Raw genomic sequence first — 14,245 nt, forward strand, 5'->3', positions numbered from 1 at the left:
TTTTTTTATACTTTCGATGGCCTACACGGCATGAAGATCTGACAAGTTGTAGCGATAGGTCGCGTCAGAGGTCATATGAGCGGCTTTTGACCTATGACGTCAAAGATTTGATTACCCAATCAGCATTGATGTTTCTAGTGGATTACCCACAGTTCCGTGCAAAACACGCCTAAAGCTCGCTGTAACAGACCGTTTCATTGGGTAATTCCTCATACCATCCAGAACACGTCAATGATAACAATTCTTCCAGAACCTAGTGTAGTAAAGACAAGTGAAACGAAATTTTGAACTATAAAAAACGAAATCAAATAGGATCTGTGTTTTAATCAGATTGGTTTAAAGAATGCTCCCAAAAAATACGCTTTTTTGTTTACATCGATAATGCATCTTAAACAGACTTTTGTTGAAACAACTCTGGCTGTAATGTAGCTGCTAACTGCATAAAAACGGCGAAATTTGTCAAATGTGGATAGAAACTTGTATGAAAACTGCTAGAAACAAGCTTTGGGGGCTACTCTATTAAGTAAGGGGGTTGGGTGGCCAAATGGTTAATGAGTGCATGTGATTTAATCAGGTCTGTCATTTAGTAATGTTTGGCAAGGTTTGGATTCCCCACTTGTACCTTACAAGGAGTAGGGTCGTCTGTCCAACCTCGTGGGTTTTCTCCTGGTCTCTGGTTTCCACCCACTGCTAAAGACCCCTACACGCAAGTGAATTATTGAAATAAATTGAAATGTGTTAGTCTCGAAATGACCTAGTTTGTGTCGAGTGGATGTTGAACCCCATTTCTCTCTCTCTTGATAAAGCCCATTAGCCACTTGAAAATCCAAGATGACAGCCATTTTCAAGATGGTTGACTTTAAGGTAACTACATATCATTTCTGCGATTACATGTAAGTCACACCAAATTGTCCAATTTTATTGATCCTGAACACAATTCATATTTTGCTAAAATGCAAGCGCCATAACACAAAAAGTTGTGGTCTGACCATAACTGAACTCTCTCATGATCTTTTGATCCTGATATAGCTAAGTCTCATCTAAATCAGACCAATTTTGTACATAACTCACATTTTGAATGAACAACAAGGGTCATGAGCCAAGAAGTTTCAGACTCCTCAAGATCTTTTGATCGTTAATATATATTGTAAATCTGAATCGGACCAAAATTTATAGCCCCTGGTGGGTCCACAACATTCGTACATACTTCACAATTTTACGCAAAGGTAGGAGTCCATAACCCAAGAAGGTACAGTCCACCAAATCCAAACCTATTCGAGATATTTGGAACATACACATATCGGATAAAAGTTGTGACCTCTGGATTGTCCACGACATATTTAAACACAAGCCAAGACGTTCAGGAATCCAGACATGATCGACAACGTAATACATGCACGTTTACAAGAAAATGTAGGTTTATAAATTTCCTCTCGATCCGCAAGTGGGTAAAAGTCTGTGAAAGAAAAGCCGAAAATGGCAGCCACCTTGGAAAATGACCGCCATTTTGACAATTCATGTGCTTATTTGGATTTCTTAATAAATGGCCTAAACAGGCAGCCATACAAATTGCAGTGCTTTTATCAAGATTTTTACACTTAGCTGCCTCACAACTGTGCATTATCTTGATTAGAAATCTCTGTTAATCAGGGAAGTGACTAGTCCTGTACACTAAAACGACTAAAGGGAACATACTCTGTTTTAAAAAAATAACAGACAAAATCTTGGCATGGAAAATAACATCTTACCATATTAAATTTATGTCATATCTGGACAGTAAGCCATGTTTAAATGTTTATGTCAATATCAGAGTTGGAACCACAGAAGCAAGTGGGACCTTTTATATTAAATATTATTTTAATTTTTAAGTACGGTAGATGATTTGTACTGAGTGCTGATTATCAAGTTTTAAAGCTTTGATGAGTCTCTAAACTGGACTGGTTTAAAAATAAACTGGACTGCCAAGAGTAAATATGATGAATAACAGAAGTAGGAGAGAGTGCTTAAATGAGATTTCTATTTTTACTGTAACAGCTCTGACAAATCCAGTCGGGGTCGATAAATATGATATTACACAATGTATAACAATATTTCTCATAATGGTTCACTTTTATTCTTAAATGCAATGGTAGACTTTGATGATAAATGCATCCTGCTTTACAAACACAACAAAAAATCAGTTACACTGTTACCTATATTATATATAACAATATTGATCTAACACAGCACTTATAGATGTCACTTTACTTTACACAATATCAATAAAGTTTATTTATTTACACTTGTAGCTTCCTACACTATCGTTTTCGCTCAACTAATTTTGTTTTTCTCTTTGATTTTTCAATGTCCGTTAATCTTTTTCTTTGGTGTACTTCTTGCATGATTGAGTCTCTCTCATCTTCATTTGTGTTTTCTCTATACCATTTCATAAGGTCATATTTTTCCCAGGGTTTAGCCACTTTAGCTGCCTTGTCATAAAATCTTTGTTCTAGTTTGAGATCCTCTACACCTTGTAAATCCTGCCTCTCCCATCTCTCCAACCAGGGGCGGGGATTTAACTGAACCTGAAACAACAGAAATATTTAACTTGGTACATAAACTAAATATGTGTGATAAACACTTTGGTTTATAAAAGCCTTACATTGTATTCTACTATCCTTCACCTTTTGATTACCAATTGCAATCCTGCTCCTTCAACATACAGACGGAGGGCCTAACAAGGACAGCCGTCTAGTCATGCGGATGGGACGAAAAACTGAGGTCCTGTGTACATATTGGCGTGCACGTACAAGATCCCTTGGCAGTTGGAATACGATATATGAGTAGACCGTAGTGCCGCTGCCCGGGCAAAATTTCCCTCATCGCACACTGTATGGTGTATGCCCGTCTTCATTAGCCGAGTTTAGGAGCAGAACAGTAGAAAGTTAACCCCATTTCATTTCATTTCATTTCCTTCAACATACTAAGATTCTACTTGTATGCTGTGCACACTTATCTCCTAAATGATGAAACATACACTTAAACAGCTGATACTAATCTGAGCAATCCAGAAAGTTTGCTGCATTGTTATTGGAGTGTTGACAATCATCAAGAGCAATAACTCTATAGACCAAATTACCAGAAACTGTTGGGATTTGATAGGCATATTTCTCACAATAATTGAAACAAATAACATAAATTTAATGTAAATCAGACGATAAAAAAGTAAGTCTCAGTCAACTCTGAAAGTAATTAATGGAAATTTTTTTTATGTGTGTCAAATCGGTACTTTATTTCAGCGTCTCATAATTTCATACCAACATTAACCCAACTATTGTTACTAGCCTTACCTTCATTTTATTGACTGGTACTGTGCTACCTTTCGGTACAGGAATTGGATCCATATCAAAAGGAAATGTGCTATGTTCTTGAGGTGCATCTCTGAGGTAATATAATTTGTCATCTACACGTTTTTCTAATTTTAGAACTTGTATACTTAATAATGTAGGATTATACATCTCGTACATAATTTCTATTCCTACAAATAATAACCAAAATATTAGAATCAATCAATATCATTATTTTATCATTTTCTACAAGAAAAAAATTGAATAAAGTTAGACATATCATATCTCTAAATAACCCTTGACTAAGCAAATATTTGCCTGAAAGTGTTCATTCAATATATATTAATCATTGCCAATAACTATAGATAGTCATATCACTGCATATGGAGAATTGTTTTACCCAAAGCCTCTTTAAAACAGATGTATTTCTGTTATTACCTTGCCATCATTATTATTAGATTTAAGCAATAAAATACTTAACAAACTCCAATACAAGTGCAGAATTTGCTCTATTTGCTGGTCCTCCATCACCCAGAAATAATGAATGATTATAAATTTAACTTACCTTGTCCATCAACTACATTTCGTAGAATAAAAAAAGCTCGGAGACCCACACCACCTCTATCTATGCATATACCAACAAATCTATTTTCTTTATTGGGTGAATATTGATCTGATACAGTGACAGCCATGATAGACCCTTAAAGAAAACATAGATTTCCAGGCAAGGTAACATAATATGTACATAAATGCACAAGGAGTATCTGTATTGTGAGTACAATACAATATAGGAATTATCATTAGCCAAATACTAACTATTCCAGAAAATTTGATGAAAACTAGTAAAGTACTGAACCAGCAAGTAAGAACATTGTAATGTACATTATCAACAGTCACAAGTCTTGAACTACTTTTGCTAAAATGCACAGGATTACCCCAATAATAAGAACCCTAGAAAGTTTGATGAAAATCAGTGAAGTACAGTACTTAACTGCAGCAAAGTACATGTAAGTACAAGCAGACAGGGCAGATTACAATATAAAACTGCATTGACAAGTGGGTGTAATCTAATATATGGTTAATCATGCAAGGGAGGTAATATCAAATTCCATACTCTGATGGTTTAATTATTTCAACAATCAGAGTATGTATTTTTTAAAAAAAATGTTATTCCAGTTATATTATTCTCTAATCATGACAAAGTTTCAGAAACTAAACCAAGGTTAACTTAGCACTAATCAGTCATGATATAATAGATAATACAGGGTTAAAGATAGTTAAGTCTGTCTGGTGCAATTGTTTAAAATTCAATGGCCAAGCCTTATGGCAAAACATATTTTCCTGCTAAGCTAGATTACAGAAATGGCTTCGGGGCTTCTTCTATATACATCGCATTTGAGTAGAATGGTTCTGATCTGGTATTAACAAACTTAGGCAAGGTGATAAAAGACTAACATATTATTCAGAATTTAGATAATACATCAACTGGGCATACTTTATACACATGTAAAGTACATTGTACCATCAGTCTTTAACTTACCAACATAGAATTCTGGTATATCAATTACAGCTCTTCTTCTATACATGTCTTCTCTTTCTAATCTTTCTCGTATACTATCTCTTCTATCATATTGTGGATCAGGTAAAAATTCAGGATAAACAAACCTTTAAAAAAACCATTTAATCAAAATATATGAAACACTATTTTCAAGTATATTAATATACATGTACTCCTATTTTAATCAAAACTTGTGTCATTACTTTTATTTTGTCTTTTACAACTTCCATAATGTTTTACGATATGGACAGAACATATTATTATGAATCCTAGTGATACAAGTACCACCAGGATTCACATGTGACTGCGGTTCCTGCTATCGACCAATCAATGTCTTTGTATAATATATGATGAAAATTCGTCATTTATGAAATTGCGGTTGAAATCAATTCAGTGATTCTGAAGAAAAAGGAAATATATCATCAAGCTAACGTCCTTTTTCAACACATTTCAGAAAGCATACAAAATAATTGTGTTCAAACATTTTATTTTGATAAACTAAACAAATTAACATGTCCTCTTGTCATATGTCTCACCAGGCAGCCACTGAGGTTTAAAATATAATCAGTTCAGACAGTCAATCATGTGTCTACAGTATTGCAAGATCTTGGTTCATTGGCTAAAAAAAACCCCAGACAGCATTTGTTACTTTGAATTTATTACCTAAAATCAGCAGGCACATTTTCACTGGTTATGGAAGGGGGGAGTTCAGGGTGTTTTGATAATTCTGATTTTCTGTGTTCTTCCACAGTTTCTGGCAAGAGATAGTTTCGTGTGGGTAGTAATTCTTGGTGATATCGACATGGTACACGCCTAGCAGCATCTGGAACAAGAAAACATACATATGTACATATATAAGATAAGACCCTTAATTAATTTAAAACATCACTGATTTGGCTCGGATATCAAATTTGTCCATTACCTTTAATTTTATGTGTTGATTTACACTGGAGGTTCCAGAGTGGGGGTTTGGGGGTACATTGGATGGTTCTACTAACTATATATGATGGAAAGTCGTCTGACAAGTTTAGTCCTAATGAAAGTTACCTATTCTTTCGAGCTAGATATCGATGCTATTACAATTTATATAGATAGAGCAGTTCATCAAAAAACATCCAAGCTGCATATTCTCCCCATTATATTTGGAGTTGTCATAATTGAGCAAAACACCATTTAGGCTCTTATCAAGTTATCTGTGCCCCAGCGTATTTGAAAAAAATAAACGAATAGTTTTCTTGGTATTTGTGTTTGACACAGTCGTGGATGGTTTTTGTCTTTCTATTTTGCTTCCTTAAAGTTTTCTGTCAGAATCGTGCATATCTGATTTTATTGCATATCAGTAAAATTAAAATGCAGCGTAGTAGGTACATTGTACATGTATTTAAAGATACATTCCCGCATACAAACTGGGTGATTTGATGATATATTTTGACTAAAAACATATTCAAACTAATTAATTATCATAAGTTTGCTTCAAATCCTTCTAAAAACATTGCAATTGTCAGGGAATACCCTAGCTATAAAAAATCGTGCAGACACTTCTAATCGTCGGGCTGTCGATTAGGGAAACCCTTACCTTTTTGTCCTGTATGAGTTCATGAGTGTTTTTTCAGGGAATCCAGTATTTTTCTAGTAAGATTGGATATTTTTACTTTTCATATATACCAAAATTGACATACTTTTATTGGAAATAACCACCTGATAAATACTTTTCTGGGAACATAGCTTGAATATGTTTTTATGGATAATCTTAGTTTTTGTGTTTTGTCAAAAGTGACCTCTGGTTACTCCAGATATATGTTAAAATGATGATATAGTGCACATATTTCTCAAAATTGTTCAAGGCTGGGTGGAGAGAACATGCCGTCCCCACCCCCTCCAATCCCCACAACAGATACATTGTCTCAGAAACCTGGCAACCCCCCTTCTGCAAACATTCCTGAATCTACCCCTGATTTGTTTGATTTATGCTAGTTTTAAAGACTTTTTGGTACAAATTTGACATTTTAGAAATTTAGTCAATAGTGTGCAATAGTGAACGATCATACAATTACAATCAGATCAATTCACAACAGCTACATGTATGTCATGACAATTTAGTAACCTGATATAGTACATGTATATGGCAGGTAAATGAATGAATGAATGAAATGGGATATAATTAACAATAGTAATAACATCTTCTACGTACATGTACACTAATCAAGATTGCCATTCGCCATACAGTTTACTATGAGGAAAATTTTACTTGGGCAGTAATTGAATTCCACTTTCAAGTGTTAATTTACGTGCATGTAAACTCATAAAGGTGTACACGATACCTCAGTTGTTTGAAGTAGTTCGCACAATCTGAACGACTAGGTTTGGTAGGTAAATGTTGGGTGCATGAAGCGACTAGTATATAATCTATCTCCTAAAGACATTCATGGTAAAACTTTTATATAGAGCTAAGCTTTAAAGCATTGTGCGAAGCGTGGTGCTTGAGCAAAGCTCTTTTCCGGTAACATAGGAGCTTGACTAAAACTTTTGCAAAGCTCTTTTCCGGTAACACAGGAATGTAACTAAGACTGTCACCCACAGATTGTTGATTAAAAAAAACCTCAGACCGGAACAGGAAATACAGGATACACTGGGCAAAACTGGCAATGCGCATGCCAACTCACCAAATCTCGCCTAAAGTGAGATTATGCGTCTTATAGAAATATTTCTATGACATGTCTAATCAATGACGTCACATATTTTTGACGTCAATGAAAAGAATTTTCACTTTTTTGTATGAATCATACAATTTAGATCTAGGGCCTAAATAAAATAAATTAAAATCAATTCGGAAAAACGAAATTATTTAACATTAGACTCTATCTGTATCAATTTGAAGGTTTTATTGACAATAATCACATCAGCTTCGCTCTACTCAGGCAATGCTTGTTACATAAATAATGTGTCAACTCTGATAATTTTAATTTCTTAATATGACTGAAAAGGAGTTAGGGTACCCGGCCTTATCGTCTACGCTTCTCAATTTCTGACTTCTGTTCAACATTCATTTGCACATTAGCATTAGGATTAGCCCATGACCTTGGCCTTTTATGGTTTATAATGAAACAGCTGTTTCAAATCACCATTACCAGTGCTAGTTTCTTCATTTCAAAATATTATTACCTTCAAACGTAAGCAGCTTCGTCGTTTTCCAAAAGCATGGCAAAATTCTTCTCGAGTAGGACGCCATTTTTATTGTTTATTTTCTGTGCGCATGGCAAATGACTCATCTAAATTTAGAATTTGGAGTACCCTACTTCATAGTCTAATACACGCATTTGGATCAACTATCGTCCAAAATATACATAAATTTACATAGACATTTGACATAATACAAACTGTAATATTTCACATACGAATACATTGTATAAAACATACAAACTATAAAATTTATTTCAATAAAATATTTAAATACATACTTTACAGTGTATAATATAGATACAAGTTGATAAAAGTCTCATCAATAACGCATTGGCCGGTGTGATAGTTTGAGTTGACTCCTGGTGTGTGTTTTCTTCTGGGCACTTGCGCATGTCCGAAACTGATGTTTGCCGTAACAACTAAACTATATCTACTTCCTGCAGTGTGAGTTGGTTCCTGACCACTGGTCAGTACAGGAAAAAAATATATCATGTACTTGATTAGAGTTTTGTCATTAATAAAATACTTGTTGACGTGATTAACTGTTGTTTTAGCGATCAGTAGTTACACGATCAACGGATCTAAGTTGATTGGCTTGAAATTGATACTTCGTTCGTGATTTGTTGCCGTTGTTTTTTTTTTAGTGATTAGTCGTTCTACACACGTACGATCAGTGGAAACCATACAAATTGATGATTGGCTTGAAATTATCAATTAATTCACCTCCAAAGGAAGATTAAGGCCTTTGATATTTCGTGGCTTCATTTAACACAAATATAAAAGTATGGAATTTCTTATTCCGATATCACCTCGGTGGAAGCGGACGTAAAATACAACTAACTCATCATCATCTTATTCCGATTTCTTTAACATAAATATAGATTTATTACACCATCCCATACGTACATTCAAACATGCATGTAGACAGCCCAAATACAAGAGAGAATGTTCGCATTGTGGACGGGTATATATACTAAATAATAATAATAAAGATCGTCAATTTGCATCCTCTCTTAGTGGTAATATTGTAAATATATAATAATAATATATTGATTTGACCGTAAGAACATCTTAGGGGAAATCCTATCACGAGGAGTCAATGCACACCGCGTCTGTAACGGTGTGAGGTGACTCCTACAACTGCGCATGTGCCAAACGGTAATCACACACCAGGGACCATCTGAAACTGCCACACCTGATTTAGCAAGCAGAGCCAACTGTCTTGTTTTTGAAAACATCAAATGTCTTTCTCCTTGAACTTTATATCGGTACGTCAAAAATCGGGTATTGCATCTTTATTTAGTATTTACCAATAAAATGAATTTGTAAATATAGCTTAACCACCAATCCAGTAACGAGACGCATATATGTCCGCATATACATGCTGTCTCCACAGATCAACTACCAAACAGTACGTTTTTTTTTATTAAATAAATGGATGGACATCCAACTAAACCTTCTCCATATGGCCTAAGGCCGCAAATGGAAAGATTGCAAAATCATATTCTAAAACAGGGAGAAGCCTCGGCTCTCCTATGTCTTGTCTGCGATATCACTTCTGTGGAAGCAGACGTTAAAGCACCAGGTATTCGTAGTAGTAGTAGTAGTAGTATAGCTTAACCTAAATTATAAGCAAATAGCTTAATCGAAAATGAATTTTGTAATATTACAAATTTTGTAATATTGTAACACAATGTTGTAATTTGTAATTATAACTTTCAACACAATAAATATAACTTAGAAATTTTCTAAAGCAGCTGCTCTTCTGATTAGGTTCTCGGGATTTTCTCTGAATGGATTGGTGATGTTGTTGATGTTCTTAGTGTTTAACCTCCGCTTCCACCGAAGGTGATATCGCAGACAAGTTGTCTTTTTTTTATTATTATTTTCATTATCTTAGCGCACGCGCAGGGGTCTTTCCTGTGGGAGGAATCCGGAGTTCCCGGAGTAAACCCACGAGGTTGGGAAGGCGCCCCTATCTCCAAGCCACATACGCTCACACCAGGAATCGAAACCACAACCGCAAGCCAGAGGTGACCGGCCAGCTAGAGGTCAAGCGTAACACTCTAGACCACTAGGCCATCCCAACCCCCCTGGATTGGCGATGTCCATTTCTTTTACTTATAGTTGATAAAAAATATATGATTAATGTTTATCTCATATATATTACCTAATTAGATCAGAGGGATTATCCAATCAGTTGATTAAATAGTACTCACCTCTTTTCTTGGGTTATTATTGGCATTTTTCCACTGACAAATTCTTCAGGACACATTGTTTGTATGTCTGTAGCATCACATCGATGTTTTGTTTAAGTATATTGTTTTTCATTAAATTAAAAGTGTTTGGCCGTTACGACTAAAAAATTTGGTCCGGGGTTCGAATCGGTTTTCCCTTGTCAGTGTTGCAGAGCTGAGGGTCTGGCAAGAGATAAGGTCTAGTCGTTCCGATAAGACGAAAAACCTAGCTTCCCTGTACACGTTGGTGTGCACGTAAAAGAATCCTTGACAGCTAGAATTCAATTGCTACACGGGCATAATTTCCTTCAGTCATAGCACAATGTAGCCTATGTGCGTACGCCAGTCTTCATTATTTCGGTTGGTGCACAAAAAGTAGGACGTTTAACCCTATTTTATTCTCCTTATTATTCTGGTTGGTGCAGAAAAGTAGGACGTGTAACCCCATTTCATTCATTTACACAATGACTTATTACATTTATCGTCACAAATTAAACTAGTAGTTTCGGGCCAAGAGAATTGGATTTTAAAAGTAGAGTTAAGCCCCCTTGATCGTGATTCAACGGTTTGTATATTTATATGATTATACAAAACCTAGTCCTCTCAGCCTCTGTGTATAATTTTCTGGAGTACCAGATACATGCATTAACAATGCTCAGACCAAATTCGCATATTTTTAAATTATCGATAATTAGCCGAGTCTATGGTCATTTGAATAAGGCTATTTTGAATTAATTATTTTCCCGTTGAACGTTCTGATGAGAGAGAGAGAGAGAGAGAGAGAGAGAGAGAGAGAGAGAGAAATGGGGTTAAACGTCCACTCGACCCAAACTAGGTCGTTTCGGGACCCACGTATGGTTTAATTTTATTTCAACAGTTCGCTGGTGCGTAGGGGTCTTTAGCAGTGGGAGGAAACCAGAGGACCCGGAGAAAACCCACGAGGTTGGACAGGCTACCATACTCCTTGTCACGTACAGCCGGAGAATCGAAACCACGCCAGTTGACTCAATGACAGGCCTTATGCTAACCATGCTAACCATACGGGTGAAAACTACCAGTAAACATAAAGAAATGCGAATACTTTGAGAACCGAAGAACAAATTACAAATGTGTTACTCTTTACGAGAGAAATGATTTATGAAAATATCTATATTTGTCTAGGCGAAATAATTTGCAAAATGTGTACATGTCTTAGGTAATTTTTTTTAACTTTATTATAATAAAAAAAAAATATAACTCATTGTAACGTTTTATAATTTGTTATGTATGGTTTTGAAACATTTACATTTTTACTTACATATTTTGAGACTACGGCAAGTTTGAAATTAGTATGTCTTCAAGTCATATACTTACGCCAATTTGAAAATATTCCATCTTAATTCAAGGTTCTTTCTTGAGAGAGAGAGCGAGAGAGAGAGAGAGAGAGAGAGAGAGAGAGAGAGAGGTGGTGTTTAACGTCCACTCGACACAAACGGGACTAACATGGTACATTTTTTTCATTTCAATAATTCGCTTGCACGTAGGGGTCTTTAGCCGTGGGAGGAAACCGGAGCACCCGGAGAAAACTCACGAGGTTGGACAGGCGATCCTACTCCTTGTCACGTCTAACCGGGAAATCGAAACCCCGCCAGTTGATTCAATGACAGACCGTATGATACAGCGCGCACCTGCTAACCATTCGGCCATCAACCCCCCACGTTTTAATGACTTTAAAATAAAATTACGAATTATATATAGAAAGAGGAATGGGGTTTAACGGCCACTCGACACAAACTAGGTCATTTCAGGACTAACATATGATTCAATTTCATTTCAATAATTCGCTTGCGCGTAGGGGTCTTTAGCCGTGGGAGGAAACCGGAGCACCAGGAGAAAACTCACGAGGTTGGACAGGCGATCCTACTCCTTGTCACGTCTAACCGGGAAATCGAAACCCCGCCAGTTGATTCAATGACAGACCGTATGATACAGCGCGCACCTGCTAACCATTCGGCCATCAACCCCCACGTTTTAATGACTTTAAAATAAAATTACGAATTATATATAGAGAGAGGAATGGGGTTTAACGTCCACTCGACACAAACTAGGTCATTTCAGGACTAACATATGATTCCATTTCATTTCAATGATTCGCTTGCGCTTTGGGGTCTTTAGCAGTGGGAGGAAACCGGGGGACCCGGAGAAAACCCACGAGGTTGGACAGGCGACCCTACTCCTTGTCACGTCCAACCGGGGAATCGAAAGCACACCAGCTGACCTAATGACAGACCTTATGATTCAGCGCGCACGTGCTAACCATTCGGCCATCCACCCCGACGAATTATATTATTCATAAAGACTGTTGAAGTGTTTAATAGAGTACCATTACACGTCAATACACGAATGAACCCCGTCTTTTCCTTGTGTCAGCCCTTCTATTCCACACTACACCACTGACAAGGGAAACCAGTATAGATAATCCGAGGAATTTTCTTGGCCACGTGTAAAATGTACAAGAGTCACTGTACGGATGTATGAAAATTATGTGCTACCCAGAATTTATATCCTTAGTTGTAAAACAATCCATAGATTGTACGTACATATTGCCGTATACACAGTCTTGGGTTGATAAGGGTTAACGTAATCAACCGAATTTCAAACCAAAGGGGTTTAAATCTAGAAATAATTGAAAACCTAATACAGCATTCTCGGTCAGCGCCGATTCATTGTTTTGAATTTCGTCTTAAATTGCATATGGCTAAACCTTGAATGAAATCAGCATACCGTAGTTTCAGTATCAGGCGTCAACACAAATTGTGAGTAGCTGCTGAATGTATAGTTCCTCATAAAACACCAATATTATTTGAGTAATTCATTACCCATAACCATATCCAAATTAAAGAAACGCAACCAGTTTGAACTAAAATATGGCCCGTAAATAATTAATACAGGCATGATTTCTCTTCAATTTTACAGAGTAAACTGTGTTCCGTGTGTTCAAAAATGGTCTCTTTTGGGTAACAGTTGTAACGTCCATTGCGCCAAAAGCTGTTAAAAATAATTAAAACTACAAAACATGACGACAGGAAAACAGTTTCACTCGATCGCTGTCAAATACCCTTGACAATTCATGTGTGGGCATCGGTTGACTTTTCATTCTAGTGTTCGTTCATTTAATGTCTCCTGGCGAATTACAAGTATTATAGGCTAGTGTTGTCTCAAATATTATACGAAACTCAAACATCTTTTGTCTTTCCGGTGACAAAAGTCGCTGAAAATGCGATAAAGCGGTCATCAACCTTTGGCAATATAGTACAAATGTTTAGGATACATTTCACGAATATAACCCGTTGAATATTGACCGAGACATGGGTTGCTACAATCTGTATATTTTCCTTGTTTGAGAAAAATCTTATTACAATGTTATTTGTTTTCTTGTTTGTTTTAATTTTTTGGTGTGCGAGGGTGTGTGTGTGGGTGTTTGTGGAGGGGGGGGGGCGGCATGAAACAGAGTCTGTAGGGTGTCAGGACACGATGGCAAAGCAAGCGCTTTAGAGGATATAGTGTCTTTTGTTGTTTTTCAGCATATAATGTGTACATTTTTCTGAAACAAAAGGACGTTCAACCCCATTTCATTTCATTTCAGGGACACGCTAACGTTATGGCCTTACAAAATTCTTGTTTTAATAGTTAAACTGACATTGTTCCGAAGGTTAACTTGTCTTGATACTATTTTATGAATATCAGTCGCCTATTTGTTTCAAGGTCTATTGGTCTAATTGGAATTAATATCATTGTCATCAACTCGAATATCAACAGGATTTTGATCATAACCGAGGGAATTAGTATAGTTGTAGCTAGCGTGATATTGGTCAGTGTCCCTGACATAATCATCACCATCTCCGTCGTCATCAAACATAATCATTATGCATCAATATTGTTTGTCATCCCTATAATCATTGCCG

At 36.2% G+C, this 14,245-nt stretch overlaps 1 protein-coding gene across 1 annotated transcript; it reads right to left on the reverse strand.

The window, feature by feature from the left end:
* Window positions 1-2,090: 2,090 nt before the first annotated feature.
* LOC126811510 (39S ribosomal protein L19, mitochondrial) lies at window positions 2,091-8,149 on the reverse strand. Its single transcript, XM_050537184.2, has 6 exons — window positions 8,047-8,149; window positions 5,548-5,707; window positions 4,867-4,991; window positions 3,892-4,026; window positions 3,330-3,517; window positions 2,091-2,564 (listed from the first exon to the last, which is right to left on the reverse strand). The coding sequence occupies exons 1-6, from the start codon at window positions 8,111-8,113 to the stop codon at window positions 2,298-2,300; spliced, it is 942 nt and encodes a 313-aa protein (XP_050393141.1). The 5' UTR covers window positions 8,114-8,149; the 3' UTR covers window positions 2,091-2,297.
* Window positions 8,150-14,245: the final 6,096 nt, after the last annotated feature.

The sequence above is a fragment of the Patella vulgata genome, chromosome 2 (genome assembly GCF_932274485.2).
Source record: "Patella vulgata chromosome 2, xgPatVulg1.2, whole genome shotgun sequence".
Taxonomy (NCBI): domain Eukaryota; kingdom Metazoa; phylum Mollusca; class Gastropoda; family Patellidae; genus Patella; species Patella vulgata.